The 12,609-nt window shown below is 46.0% G+C and overlaps 1 protein-coding gene and 1 long non-coding RNA gene across 3 annotated transcripts; one reads left to right on the forward strand and one right to left on the reverse strand.

Annotated features, from left to right (window-relative positions):
- Window positions 1-226: 226 nt before the first annotated feature.
- LOC123057698 (LEAF RUST 10 DISEASE-RESISTANCE LOCUS RECEPTOR-LIKE PROTEIN KINASE-like 2.4) lies at window positions 227-6,405 on the forward strand. 2 transcript variants are annotated; one of them, XM_044480617.1, is made up of 4 exons: window positions 227-1,085; window positions 3,720-3,755; window positions 4,185-5,367; window positions 5,990-6,405. In XM_044480617.1, exons 1-4 carry the CDS (start codon window positions 341-343, stop codon window positions 6,021-6,023), a joined length of 1,998 nt encoding a protein of 665 aa, XP_044336552.1. In that variant the 5' UTR covers window positions 227-340; the 3' UTR covers window positions 6,024-6,405. The 2 variants fall into 2 exon arrangements, with proteins under 2 accessions (XP_044336552.1, XP_044336553.1); XM_044480618.1 differs by lacking the exon at window positions 5,990-6,405 and having other exon boundaries at window positions 4,185-5,386.
- Window positions 6,406-8,406: 2,001 nt separating this feature from the next.
- LOC123057700 (uncharacterized) lies at window positions 8,407-8,917 on the reverse strand. Its single transcript, XR_006426924.1, has 2 exons — window positions 8,828-8,917; window positions 8,407-8,728 (listed from the first exon to the last, which is right to left on the reverse strand). It is a non-coding gene; the product is annotated as an uncharacterized lncRNA (long non-coding RNA).
- Between the last annotated feature and the right edge of the window lie 3,692 nt (window positions 8,918-12,609).

The raw sequence follows: 12,609 nt of genomic DNA on the forward strand, positions 1-12,609 counted from the left end.
GTGCGCACTCACCTACCGTTTGCCAGTCCCAATCTACCGACGCAAGCATCACGTAAAGCATGGCGTTATTATTATCAGCACCCACGAACTAAAACCAATTAACTCGGTAGTCTCACACACGGAAGCATAGACATTAGACAAGTCCACGAAATAAAGTGACAAACGCGACACCACATTAGGAAACACCACCACCATTGTCAAATACACACTCCCCGTTTACCTCTTCTCCATCCCCTATCCAGCTACATCCCTATATACCAACACACCGTACGTTCTTCCACGCAACGAAACACCACGGCCACCACCCACCCACGGGTCGATCGATCGAACGTACGTCGCGATGCATCTACAAGCGCTCTTCTCCGTCCTAGCAGCAACATGCTTGGTGCTGCACCAATTGACGTTGCCGGCGTCGGCGGCCGTGGCGACGTGCGCGCCCAAGGCGTGCGGGAACGTGACGATCCAGTACCCGTTCTGGCTCACGGACGCCGCCCAGCCGGCGCCGTGCGGCCCGTCGGCGTTCCAGGTGGACTGCCGCGGCGGCCGCGCGTCCCTGGCCCGCTCCTTCCGCGGCGGCTACAAGCTCCTCCGCGTCTCCTACGCCGACCGCGCCGTGGTCGTGGCCAACGACAACGTCCAGACGGACGACGCCGGCTGCCCCGTGCCCAAGATCGACGTCTCCGCCAGCCTCAGCCTCGCGCCCTTCTCCGCCAGCGCCGCCAACCGCCAGCTCTTCTTCCTCTTCAACTGCACTTCCCCCGCGACGGCCGGGTTCGTCGACGTCACGTGCCCCGGGACGGCGGCCGTGGTGCGGCTCGACGCGCGGTACAACACCACCGACGCGAGGGCTGTGGCCGGCGGGTGTGACTACGCGGTGGTGCCGGTGGCCGGGTCGACGTCGCCGGGCGCCAGCGCCGGGGTGGAGTACCCGCGGCTGCTGAGGGAAGGGTACCTGCTGCAGTGGAGGGCGTCGGCCGGGGACTGCGGCGCGTGCGGCGCCAGCGGCGGCCAGTGCGGGTACGACTCCGACGCCGAGGCGTTCGCGTGCGTTTGCGCCGACGGATCATCGCGCCCGGCCAGATGCGGTAAGCACACGCCCTCCCGACTTCTATATAGCAAAATAACGTCTAGTTCAACTAAAAGATAGTCTAATTTTATTTTAAATAAGATTTTCTAAAGTTTGTGTCCAGATTTATATAAAAGTTAGTACTAAAGAAAAATATATGTTAGTAAATCTAATCATACAGGAGTGCTTTTGTCCAAGTTTATGATTTCTTTATTACATATTACTAAATCTACTCACAGATGGGTGCTTTTAAATATGAATGCAATGATGTCTATTTTATGCAACATAAACTATATTAATAAAGTAATTACTAGTCGAAGTATGAATTTAGATAGTCAAACTACACCTCATATTTTCAAACAATGGTAGTATTTATTTTCACAATTACTACTATCTCGATTAGCTTCTCGTCTTGATGAAGAGAAACATGTAGGTAGATCTTCCAAGATTGTAATTCGAGATTAACTAGAAGTAAAAGGTTTAAATTTTGTCTGAACTAGTTTCATTTTGAAGATCATAATTGTCACGAATTGCAAAACCTATGTGGTATTCTCTGAGCTTTAAAGGGTGTTTGATCCGAGTATAACATAGATGCACGCATGAACGCACAACACCAGAAGTACACGCTCCCACTTTGTGATTTTATAGTTGCAGACACATCTAGATCAATAGTCGACCTAGTTATCACAGATGACTTACTATCAAAGGACCCCGAAAATGATAGCTTTTTTTATAAATTCCACGTAATTTGCACAAGTTATGGCAAAAGCTTCATATTTTAAAAATAACCTTTTATTCTATGTTTGAGTCTACATCACATCCAAAACTCCACCGTTTAGATATTGCCGGTAGACGCTCTCATCCTACCATTGCCACTTCAACAACCCCGTGGGTCCTACTAGTAGTTAGTCTAATGTCCGTATCTAAAATGTGGAGCTTTTCTCAAACACCAAATTACCGCGGAGTCCTGCCGAGTATAGTTTGTGCATTAACATGGAGTTTCTTGCTCCATTTAGACCTTCTCAGATAAAAATACTTCCTCCGTCCGAAAATACTTGTCATCAAAATGAATAAAAATGAGTAGTTTTTATTCATTTTGATGACAAGTATTTTCGAACGAAGGGAGTATATTTGTGCTGAGTCAACTTGTCATGTGCTATTGGTAGCTGGCTAAACTTTTAGGGCAAGGTTCCTCCAGTTGACCAGCAACAGTAGCCGTGCTACAGAAACGACGTGCTGAACGCCCTTAGCTTAGCTAGCTTGGACTTGGCTCCTGGGTCAGCGCCTGTCATTGTCGATGATCGATCTCATCGTATCTAAAGTTCTAAACACACAAACAGTATTCTGGCCAAACAGCCAATGGGTTCCGTGTTAGGTCTTACCTAAACCCGTACGTATACTTTAGCCGCAAGTAGCCGGGACTCCACGTCCTCCTCCTCGGCAGCTAGCATGTGTCTACATGCTCCGAGCATGCATCGCAAAGTACGTACGTACTTACGTACACAAGGTTCAAGTCAATCAACTCGACAAACGACGTATGCTTCGAATATGAACTCCACGTCCTCCTCCTCGGCAGCTAGCATGTGTCCGGAAAGATGACCGTGATTTGTTTCGAATATTGTGACCGTCGTCGTTTCTTGGTGCATGCCTATGTGTCGTGTGAACTCAAGGACAGCTAATCGATCTAGCTCAGATGGTTAACTTTCTTGTGTTCAAACCTGTTTTGTCAAGGTTCGTATAAGACTTGTAAAGTGAGATGGAGAGAGTACCAGACTTAGCATAGTGATCACATTTTGCTACATTTATGATAGGTTTTTTCAGAAAATTTTGTGATCAGTCGTTCGTATGGTGTGCGAAAATCCTACACCTACGAAGAAAACCTACGTATGGTTACGAAACCTCTTATTTAATTTAAACAACCCCCCTCCCTCCCTCAATTTTCAGGCGGGTGGGCCCCAGCCTCACCCAAAGACCAATTCTAATTATCCACGTTTGTTATAGTACTAGCTAGTTAAGTCTAGTATTGCTCGTATGGTGTGCCCATCCATATCGCGACGTCTTTGATGACTTCGTCAAATTTGAGATATATTGGTCCAGTCTTTCGAACATGTTAATTGAGATAGTTTATGCGTGTATGTATTCATAAAGATGCAATGTTTTACAGAAAACTAGCGTTTGTCTGCGTGCACCGAGGGTGCATCGTAAAGTACATGCACACGGTAGAACTCAACTAACTCACGCACGTGTCTGGAGTATGAGCGTGACCTGCATGCTTTGAATATTGTGGTCGTTTGGTCATGCATGCCTACGTGTCGTGTGAACACGATGGTAACTAATCAAGCTTAGCGCGTTCGATCTACCGTCCGATTTCTTGTCCCGGCCGGTAAGATTTTCCAATCCATTCAACTAGCTAGTCGTCGTTTAACAGTTCTTACCTAATCAGTGACGCAGCTAGGCCTGCCAAATAGTCCGACAAACGCATGTATGTCCTTAGCACAGTACAAATGCATCACTTTCAGATTAATTAGTCTCCCATCGGGACCTACTTCATTGATTAGTCTTGCAAATGCTTATATAATTTGGTCACTTGCTTGGTTGATGCCTTGATGACATTGTGCATGCTCATGTATATTGGCTTTTTCCTTGTATGCAGATGGGAAGAAATCCAGCAACAAGGTCATCCTGATAGGTACGTACCTAGCTGCAACTGTGTGTAAGCAAGAAAGCATGTGCTTCAACAACCATCAACCACATCATATTTGTAACATCGGTCTCAGACCTCTTCCAATGTATAGATGGTTAGATGGGGTACTAAGTGCATGAAGAGCCTTAGCAACTAAACTCTTCAAAGAGCCTTAGCAACTAAACTCTTTAATGTGTATCTCATTTAATTAGTTGTATACTGTAACTTATGGCGTGTCTAGCATCTAACATAGTTTCTTCTCGGGGTCATCGAACTTCTCTTTTTTCTTAATTACCTTGTCACGTCAATTTGCCTACTTGACACAGTCTTGACACCAGGAAGGGCCTTATCATATTGTGCTGGGAATTAGTAATAACTTTTGGTTAGTTTGCATAGTACATATTATACTCAAGTTTAATTTTGTCATAATTTCAGCATCAGTGTCCGCCACAGCTTGCTTGATCCTGCTGGTGTGCCTCGTCATGGCCTTGAAATTTCATCGACAAATCCGCAGCATGAGTTTTGTATCCAACATCATGGACAAAAACATCAAAGCTGACAATGCAAACGTTGAGAAGCTGCTCAAGAAGTACGGCTCCCTGGCTCCCCGGAGGTACAGGTACTCGGAGCTTAAGAAGATAACCAGCAATTTCAAGCACAAGCTCGGCGAAGGCGGCTACGGCGCAGTGTTCCTGGGCACTCTGGGTGATCGGCGGGCGGTCGCTGTCAAGTTCCTGCACCACTCCAGGCCCAACGGCGAGGATTTCCTCAACGAGGTGATCAGCATCGGCCGGACGTCCCATGTCAACATCGTCACCTTGCTTGGGTTCTGCCTCGAGGGCTCCAAGCGTGCCCTCGTCTATGAGCACATGCCCAACGGCTCCCTCGACAAGTACATCTACTCGTCACCGTCGTCCAAGCCGGAGTCCCCGGTGACAAGACTCGAGTGGGAGACGCTTCAGGAGATCGCGACGGGGGTGGCACGGGGGCTGGAGTACCTGCACGAAGGGTGCAACACGCGCATCATCCACTTCGACGTGAAGCCGCACAACGTGCTGCTGGATGAAGGGTTCCGGCCCAAGGTGGCCGACTTCGGCATGGCCAAGCTGTGCGACCCCACGGAGAGCATCCTGTCCATGGCCGACGCCAGGGGCACCGTGGGGTTCATCGCGCCGGAGGTCTTCTCCCGGGGGTTCGGGGTCGTGTCCGCCAAGTCCGACGTCTACAGCTACGGGATGCTGCTGCTGGAGATGGTCGGGGGCCGGAGCAACGTCAAGGCCTACGCCGCCGCCAAGGAAACCGACATGTTCTTCCCGCTCTGGATCTACGATCACCTGCTCGGCGACGGCGGCGTGCTGGTCGCGCGACAGGACGGTGGAGGCGACGCCGAGGAGGAGACCATCGCGAGGAAAATGGCGTTGGTCGGGCTGTGGTGCATACAGACCGTTCCGGCGAACCGGCCGTCGATGGCCAAGGTGCTCGAGATGCTGGAGAGGAGCATCGACGAGCTGGCCATGCCGCCGAGGCCGTACCACCCTTCTTCTCCTTCCAACTCTCCTTCTCTGTCGCACTCACTGCCGTCGAGCTATCCATCTTCTGCATCGGGCTACACTCAAGGGTACGCATCTCAGTCGTAGCAAAGTCACTACTCCTTCTGCTCACTTTTATAAGACGTTTTAGACAGCTGAAATTGAACTGTTTGGGCAGTTGTCTTAAATGTCTAAACTGTCTTACAAAAATAAATGGAGAGAATAGTACTTATTATAAAAAAAAGTTTCACTTCATGCTCTCTAGATACTCCCTCCTTTCCGGTTTATAAGACTCAATTTAAAAATCTCACCAACCAAGGTAGATGATGAGTGGTGAAATATTTTTTATAGTTTGGAAAAGCACCCAATTAATGCTCTTATTTTCCTCAAAAAATTATGTTTACGGATGTATTAATTGCAATGCATGCATGCATAAAGTGTATACATTGGTCAGTTTTCTCTTAATACTTGCATGCAATGATTTAATGCACCTTGAAGTCTGAACATGTGATGGGAAACAACCAAATTAAGCCTTATAAAATGGAAAAACTAAAATTTTGAGATAAGCCCTATAAACCGAAAAGAAGGGAGTACTTAATTTCAAACAGAGCAAAAGTGTGTTTAGCAATGAAAATCGTCAATACTACTGTATTAGGATGTTTGATCACTTATGAAATTTGATGAACTATAATATATGTTTCTTTCGACCAGATCAAGATCGTTTACAACAGAGAGCACAAAATAACTAAAAGACTCTGTTGTACAGTCAGCAGAAAAAGAAGCAGGGATGTCCCGTGAGCAAAGTCAACGTTAGACGTTCGTAACCATTCTTGAGTTGTAGCCAAGAAGTTCTTAATTTGCATGCATGGAGGGGCGACGGACAACAGCAATACTACCCAGCGATGTCCGCATCTCCGTGCGTATTGCTACATATATAGATCCAATTATTATTGAAGCCCGAAGGAATATGTGATTTGTCCTTTAAATAGTTAATACCCCATATGTGAGAAATACATAGACAACTTAAGCGTACTTAATGGTGGTGTACCAATTATAATCAACTAAATTATGAGAGATTTGTGTTTTTTCACCTTCTATATCATCATGTGGCTTAGGCCATGCACAAAAGGGCACATGTTTCATTAGCAAGCTCCTCGTGATGTCTGGTGCATCGTTTTTTTAGTACATTGTAGAGCATTTTTTATGAGGTTTGGGATTATCCTCATTATCCTCATTACCCGCACTTAACCCAATAACCATGACTCAAGACCCCAATATGTCCACGTCCTTTATTTTCACATGGCATCACATTTGTGTTGCCGACGGTGGCCTCAGTGCCCACATAACGAAAACGCATTTTGAATGTGGCCAGTCATCTAGCCTCTCTCTCTCTCTCTCTCTCTCTCTCTCTCTCTCTCTCTCTCTCGGAATAAGATGAGAAATATGTTGTTTTTCCCCATGAAGATTTTCAGGGGTGTGCATCCATGGTTATCGATGTTTTCTTTCCTCTCAATCTGGTTTTAATGGGTGTTTATTTGCAATTGGGATTGCCGCCAGTACGAATGAAATACGCGGGAGTTTTTCTTTTGTGGTGCTCCCTGGCACTTAGTTAGGGTTTATAACTTGGCACGGACTTGGGCTGATATTTGCTTGCGTGGACCATCAACATTGCAGTATGCCTGAAGATATATGTCCAAGCTTTGGATTCTAAAAATACATATGTAGAAGCTTTTGCATACGGATAGGTACCTACTGATGGAGTTCTTTTTTCAGTTTAACAGAAAACAGTTTTTTTCTAACAGAAAAAAACCGAATGTTAATTGGTTTTCAGATTTGGAAACTGAAAGAAGAACCTGAAAAAACCAAAGAAAATGCTTGATTTTTTCAGTTTTTGGTTTACGGTTTGGTTTTGCACAATATCACCACACGTGAGGCAGTTCCGCATATGCCTGCAATGAAAATAAAATAAAGTCGCAACCAGATGAAAATAAAAGAAAGACGCAACCAGATGAAAAGAAAAAGACGCAACCATTAGTCGTCACATGCAGACACCAGTAACACAAGTGTGACATGCACTGAAATTCCAGTATCATAAGTACAGACTTGGGGGAGCTTTGCCGAAGACGGGACATGCATTTGACCACAAACCTCCACGTGGTCCTCCTTTCTTCACATGCATGGCCCTCCTCTACTCTCTCTTCGTCCAACTGGATTAATTTGTGAATAGTATTGGATGATTCTCTCCCACATAATGTTCACGGATCACATCATGGTCCTCCCTTCACATGCATGGCCCCCTCTACTCTCTTAGTCAGTGTTGGACATGCCCTTACTTGTCATACAGTGAATGAATATACATACAAACAGACCCTGCCACTTTTAAGTCATGAGGTGTATTTTGAGCGATATGTTGATGAGTTCCACCATGCAGATCATTAGAATGAAAGAGTTGTAAGAGTCGGAGGCTAGGTTGGAAGCAACATCCATCTTAGAGCTAGGCTCCATAAATGGATCTCCACATTGATAGATCCTGCCGAGTGCAGAGGGGTATCCTAACATGCAATTCAAGCTGATCTCGCCCCTGTATTAGCCTCCGAATGATGGGACCTTATTGTATTATTGGACATCCAAATCTAAGTTAGGATAATATTTGATATAAATTACAAATCAGAAGTATTATCCGAGATTTATTTGTTTGAGACAAACCAGTATTCACCAAATTTGTATCTTGAAATTCAGTTTTTCCAGCCAATGTCAACCATGCTTGATGATCTTATAAAAGTTTTATAAGGTTCGCTAGGAAACGGCTTGTGGCGAACGTTTGTCAGATATGATTTACGGATACATGCATTGCATTGATACGTGCCCCCCCCCTCTCTCACGCACACACGCATCCTCACGAGTCGCGACTCTCCCGAGTCCTCTCGCACCCACCATCTATCTGTAGGTAGACGTCACACACATATATGCTCTTCACACCCTACTGTCTCAACTTAAAAAAAAAGACGTCACACACCTTTTTTTTAACTCACACGTCACACACTAATACTACTACTCTTGTGGCGAATGTTTTTTGGACGTAGTACATTGTACTATCACGAAGAGAAGCGGTGCACACACGCACTGTGTAACGTTGAATTATGTTCTATAAAGATTTATTGCAAATAGTCATGCTAATACACCCCATGATATGGCATTGTTATTGTTTTAGCAAACCTGCACTGATATTAGCTTAGTTACTTAACATCACAGTTTCCTTTATGGGAGCCTTGGAGTAGTATATGCACATTGTGCACCTGCACCTCTTGCCAACAATATCAGCCTCCAAATTGCATTCCTTGTCCTCAGGGCACGTAAGTATTCGATGACAATCTTCCTGACAACCACCTATCAAATACCCACCAAACTTCTTCAGGTATTTGACCGTACAAGTTGGTTCCGTATCAGCATCTGCAAAATATTACCAACAAGAAGAAATACAAATCATGAAAAGAACAATTTTGTTGATTGGGTTGATGCAACATTCTTGGAGGAACTGATTAAACGTACTTGATGCTAGCACGAGAAAGGCGAGTGTTAGGAGTAGCGCCAAAGCTGCAATCTTCATCCTAACTTGTATGTGGCGTTGATAGGAAAGCGATACTACTTGTGAGCCTTGAGGAAGAGAAATTGAGAGGGCAATCCTTTTTATAGTAGGTTTGATATTAATGCTCAGTATTGCAATACAAAAATAGCACGAAAGCAAAGGCTGGATAAGTTCTGTTGTACTAAAAGCAATTAAGTGGACTTTATGATAAGATATTTACTCACGCTTTCTAGCAGGGCAAGGAAATGAAATTATGAGATTGCATCTTTCACCAGACGTTTTCACATGAAAAAGATAAATAAAATAAGAGCATACAATGTATGGCTTATCCAAGGGGCGATTGGCCATGAAGAAAGTCGCTCCTCGTGCTCACCCAATTTCCCACTCCATGAAACGAGGCACAATATTTCAGGAACGACCCAAGTCTCTTGGTTGAAGAAAAAGGAGAAACATCAAAAAACTGATGAAGGAAAAATACACCAGAAGGAATAAAAATTATCTTTTCTAGTACAAAGAGACATTAATTAAGATCACCACGAGCAGCATCAAGAAGAAGGGGAAGCAGTGTTCGACGAGAAAGAACTTCCTTGACGAAATGAGGCGGCGGTGGTTCCCTGAAGATGGAATAAGGTCCTCTCCGCCTAGCCTCGTCCCGACGGTGTGTACCATGATCAGTGGGCGTGTAGAGGTGTGTCTCCGGTGGATCTGTCTTTGGTGAATTTGCTTGGTTCTGGTCGTAGTTCATCTACATTCTTTTATTTTCATGTTGGATCCTTTCGATCTACGCTACTCTTCATTGGCGGCGGTTGCTGTTCTGCTGTGATGGTCCTATGAGGTCTTACCATGACAACTTCTCAACTGTCTACTATATTAAATTTACCCGGCTCTGGCGAGGGAGGGGTAGTGACGGCGGCGCGCCTTCGGCAAGCTTCAGTGCTTGTAGTCGTCGCTAGGTGCTCGACGGATATCGATGCAATTTTTTTTATCATTTTTAGTGTTTGTTGTATTGCGATGATTGAAAATGAATAGAATGGAAGTTTTCTCGCAAAAAATAAGAACTTCCCCGACACGGACAATGAGGCTGCACCACCACCGAGGGAGTGAATTGCAAAAAACGTCGACACTGAAGGCTAGGGTTACAGAAACCACACTTCTATGGAATTATACCAAAAATCACCACTTCAGTGGCTTTGGCCATTTTGAGCGCAACTATGACATGTGGGCTTGCATGTGGGTCCAGCTAGACAGGGTGACATGCCAAAAATGAAGCCTATTACATCCAGATAAAATTTTGTTTTGCAAAAAGACCCCTGAAAAAAACAATTGGGTCCTTGGCACTGAAAAGAAAAGCAATTGGGACATCCGTCCCCACCAGTCCGGTGGGATTGCTCCGGTGCGCGGTCGGACCCGCCGCTGCTTGCGTCCGTGCTGCGACTGCTCGCGTATGCCGCCGCCTGCTCGCGCCCGTGCTGCGCCTGCTAGCGTCTGCCACTGCCTGCTCGTGTCCTTGGCCGCATGCTTGCGCCCATGCGTTGCCGCTGCCATGCGTCCGCTTGCTCCAATGCTCATCCGTCTATAGTGGGCAGCAACCGTAGGCGCACAGAGGAGATCCTCTACCCCATGCGTGTCTCGCCCTGGACCTGCCCGAGCAGCGCTGCCGACAAGCGGGGGCCGAGGTCGAGCCGCCATCGCGCTGTGCACAAGCCGACAAGTTTGCCCGGGGAGCAAGCCTCCCAATCACGAGCACGAACACCCAATGCCACACCCTGCGTCTGAGCAGCCCATACCATCTCCCGCCACCACGCCACAAGTGCCCACATAGCTTCGGTCTCTCCGGGGGTGAAGTTTGTTTCTTTTCGGAGGTGGCGTGGGGGTAGAGTTCAAGCGCGTCGGATCCTCCACCTTTATCTTCATTTTATTTGAAAAGATGACTCCTCTTAGGCTTCTTTACACTTTAGTCTTTGCTATTCTGTTTATTTTGCGATTCGTTAGGTCGTGCCACGTCACCCTATTCAACGGGTCTCACCTTTCATAAACAAGCTTAAATCGACCGAATCTGGCTACTTGTGTTATTTGCAAAAAATAGCCTCATAATTAGTTATTTTGGCACAGTTCCGTAGAAGTATGGTCTCTAGAAAAGTGAGATGTCATAATTGTGACTTCACTGATGGCTGCAAAGCTGGCTGCGAGGAAGAACTAAAGCTAAGGGCACTCATTGGCGAGGCAAATTTGAGCAATTTGACTTGTGAACGAAATCAAATCACAGAGTAAACTGCTCGTGAAACTATTTCACGTGGCTGACCTTTTTGTGTGACGCCCGACATGAAGGCGCCACACTACATTGTGCAACACTTCACAGATAGGCGCTACACGCCTGGCCAGCGTTGCACCCCAGACTGCCTAAAAATTGCTAAGTCATTGTGCAGAGCATAAGAGCTAGACGCTGCACTGTATAGTGTGGCGCCTAGCTCTCAGGCGCTGCACTACAAAATGAAGCAACCACTAGTGCAACGCCTAGAAGCTAGGCGCTACACTGTATAGTGTGGCGCCTAGCTCTCAGGCGCTGCACACTGACTTAGTAATTTTCGGATCACACGGGTGCGACGCTGGCCAGGCGTGTAGCGCCTATTTGTGAGGCGTTGCACAGTGTAGTGTGGCGCCTTCGTATCGGGCGTCACACAAAAAGGTCAGCCGTGTGAAATAGTTTCACGGGCAGTTCATTCTGTGATCCGTAGGTTAAATTTGTCAATTTCTCATTGGCGAGGAAAGTGATGATGGAAACATGATGTTGATGAGAAGGATCCAAAGCCTAAGTGTACTGATGCTAGAGACATGAAAGTTCTAACACCAGGCAAAGACGTGGCGCCGAAACTCCACGACAAAATGCATTATGATGCAGTTACGCTAATAGAAGACGAAGACATGACGTTAGAAGACCACAACACGAGGCGGACCGGTGTAATCGCGTTCGAAAATCATAGCACACAGCCAGCTGAGTCGCTCGAGCAAGACGAGCGCAGCGAATCAACCTGTGGTTGAGTTGGTTAGGTGGACAGTGGTATTCCTAACCCATCAGGGTTCAAATCCTGGTGCTCGCATTATTCCTGAATTTATTTCAGGATTTCCGGCGATACGCTTTCAGTGAAAGGAGACGTTCCCGTCGACGACGAGGCGCCTATAGTGACTTCGTAAATCTCAAGATGCGTATGTGCGTTCATAGGGATCAATGTATGCGTGTGTATATGAGCGCTTGTGTCTGTACTGATGCTAAAAAAAAAAGCAAGACGAGCGCAACACGACTGCAAAGCGCTCCAGTCAAGCAAGGAGTGCGTTTTTGTGTTAACATGCATGTATATGTGTTGTATTGATGTATATATACTGAACCCGCTGTATTCTATATAGTTGTTATACCTTCCCTAGATCTTAGGATCGCTAACCACTCTCCCGTTGTGGCCTGCGTGCCTCTTCTCACGGGAGACGTTGGGGCTCTCTCTCTTTATTGTATGATTTTGTTCTTTGTTTCTGTACTTATCGAAGTTCATGTTTTTTTCGAGTTAGTTGTGAGAGGACTTCGTAAGTTTCCATTCAAAAAAGAGATCAAATAATATTTTGAATCGATGACATAATAAATGAAAATACAAGATTTTGAATAGGGCTTGCCCACGCGACACTGTAGAAAAAGATGAAGGGAAAGGAAAGGTGAGGAGAATAAAATGATGCAAGGGGGAGTTTTGAAAGACATAAT

Source organism: Triticum aestivum, chromosome 3A, assembly GCF_018294505.1.
Source record: "Triticum aestivum cultivar Chinese Spring chromosome 3A, IWGSC CS RefSeq v2.1, whole genome shotgun sequence".
NCBI classification, from domain to species: Eukaryota; Viridiplantae; Streptophyta; class Magnoliopsida; order Poales; family Poaceae; genus Triticum; species Triticum aestivum.

What these genes read in the sequence shown, in the direction of transcription:
- LOC123057698 (XM_044480617.1), top strand. Translation starts at nt 341, where the DNA reads ATGCATCTACAAGCGCTCTTCTCCGTCCTAGCAGCAACATGCTTGGTG. An exon ending in ATCGCGCCCGGCCAGATGCG is followed by an intron (nt 1,086 to 3,719) that starts GTAAGCACACGC and finishes CCTTGTATGCAG; the next exon opens with ATGGGAAGAAATCCAGCAAC. An exon ending in CAACAAGGTCATCCTGATAG is followed by an intron (nt 3,756 to 4,184) that starts GTACGTACCTAG and finishes TCATAATTTCAG; the next exon opens with CATCAGTGTCCGCCACAGCT.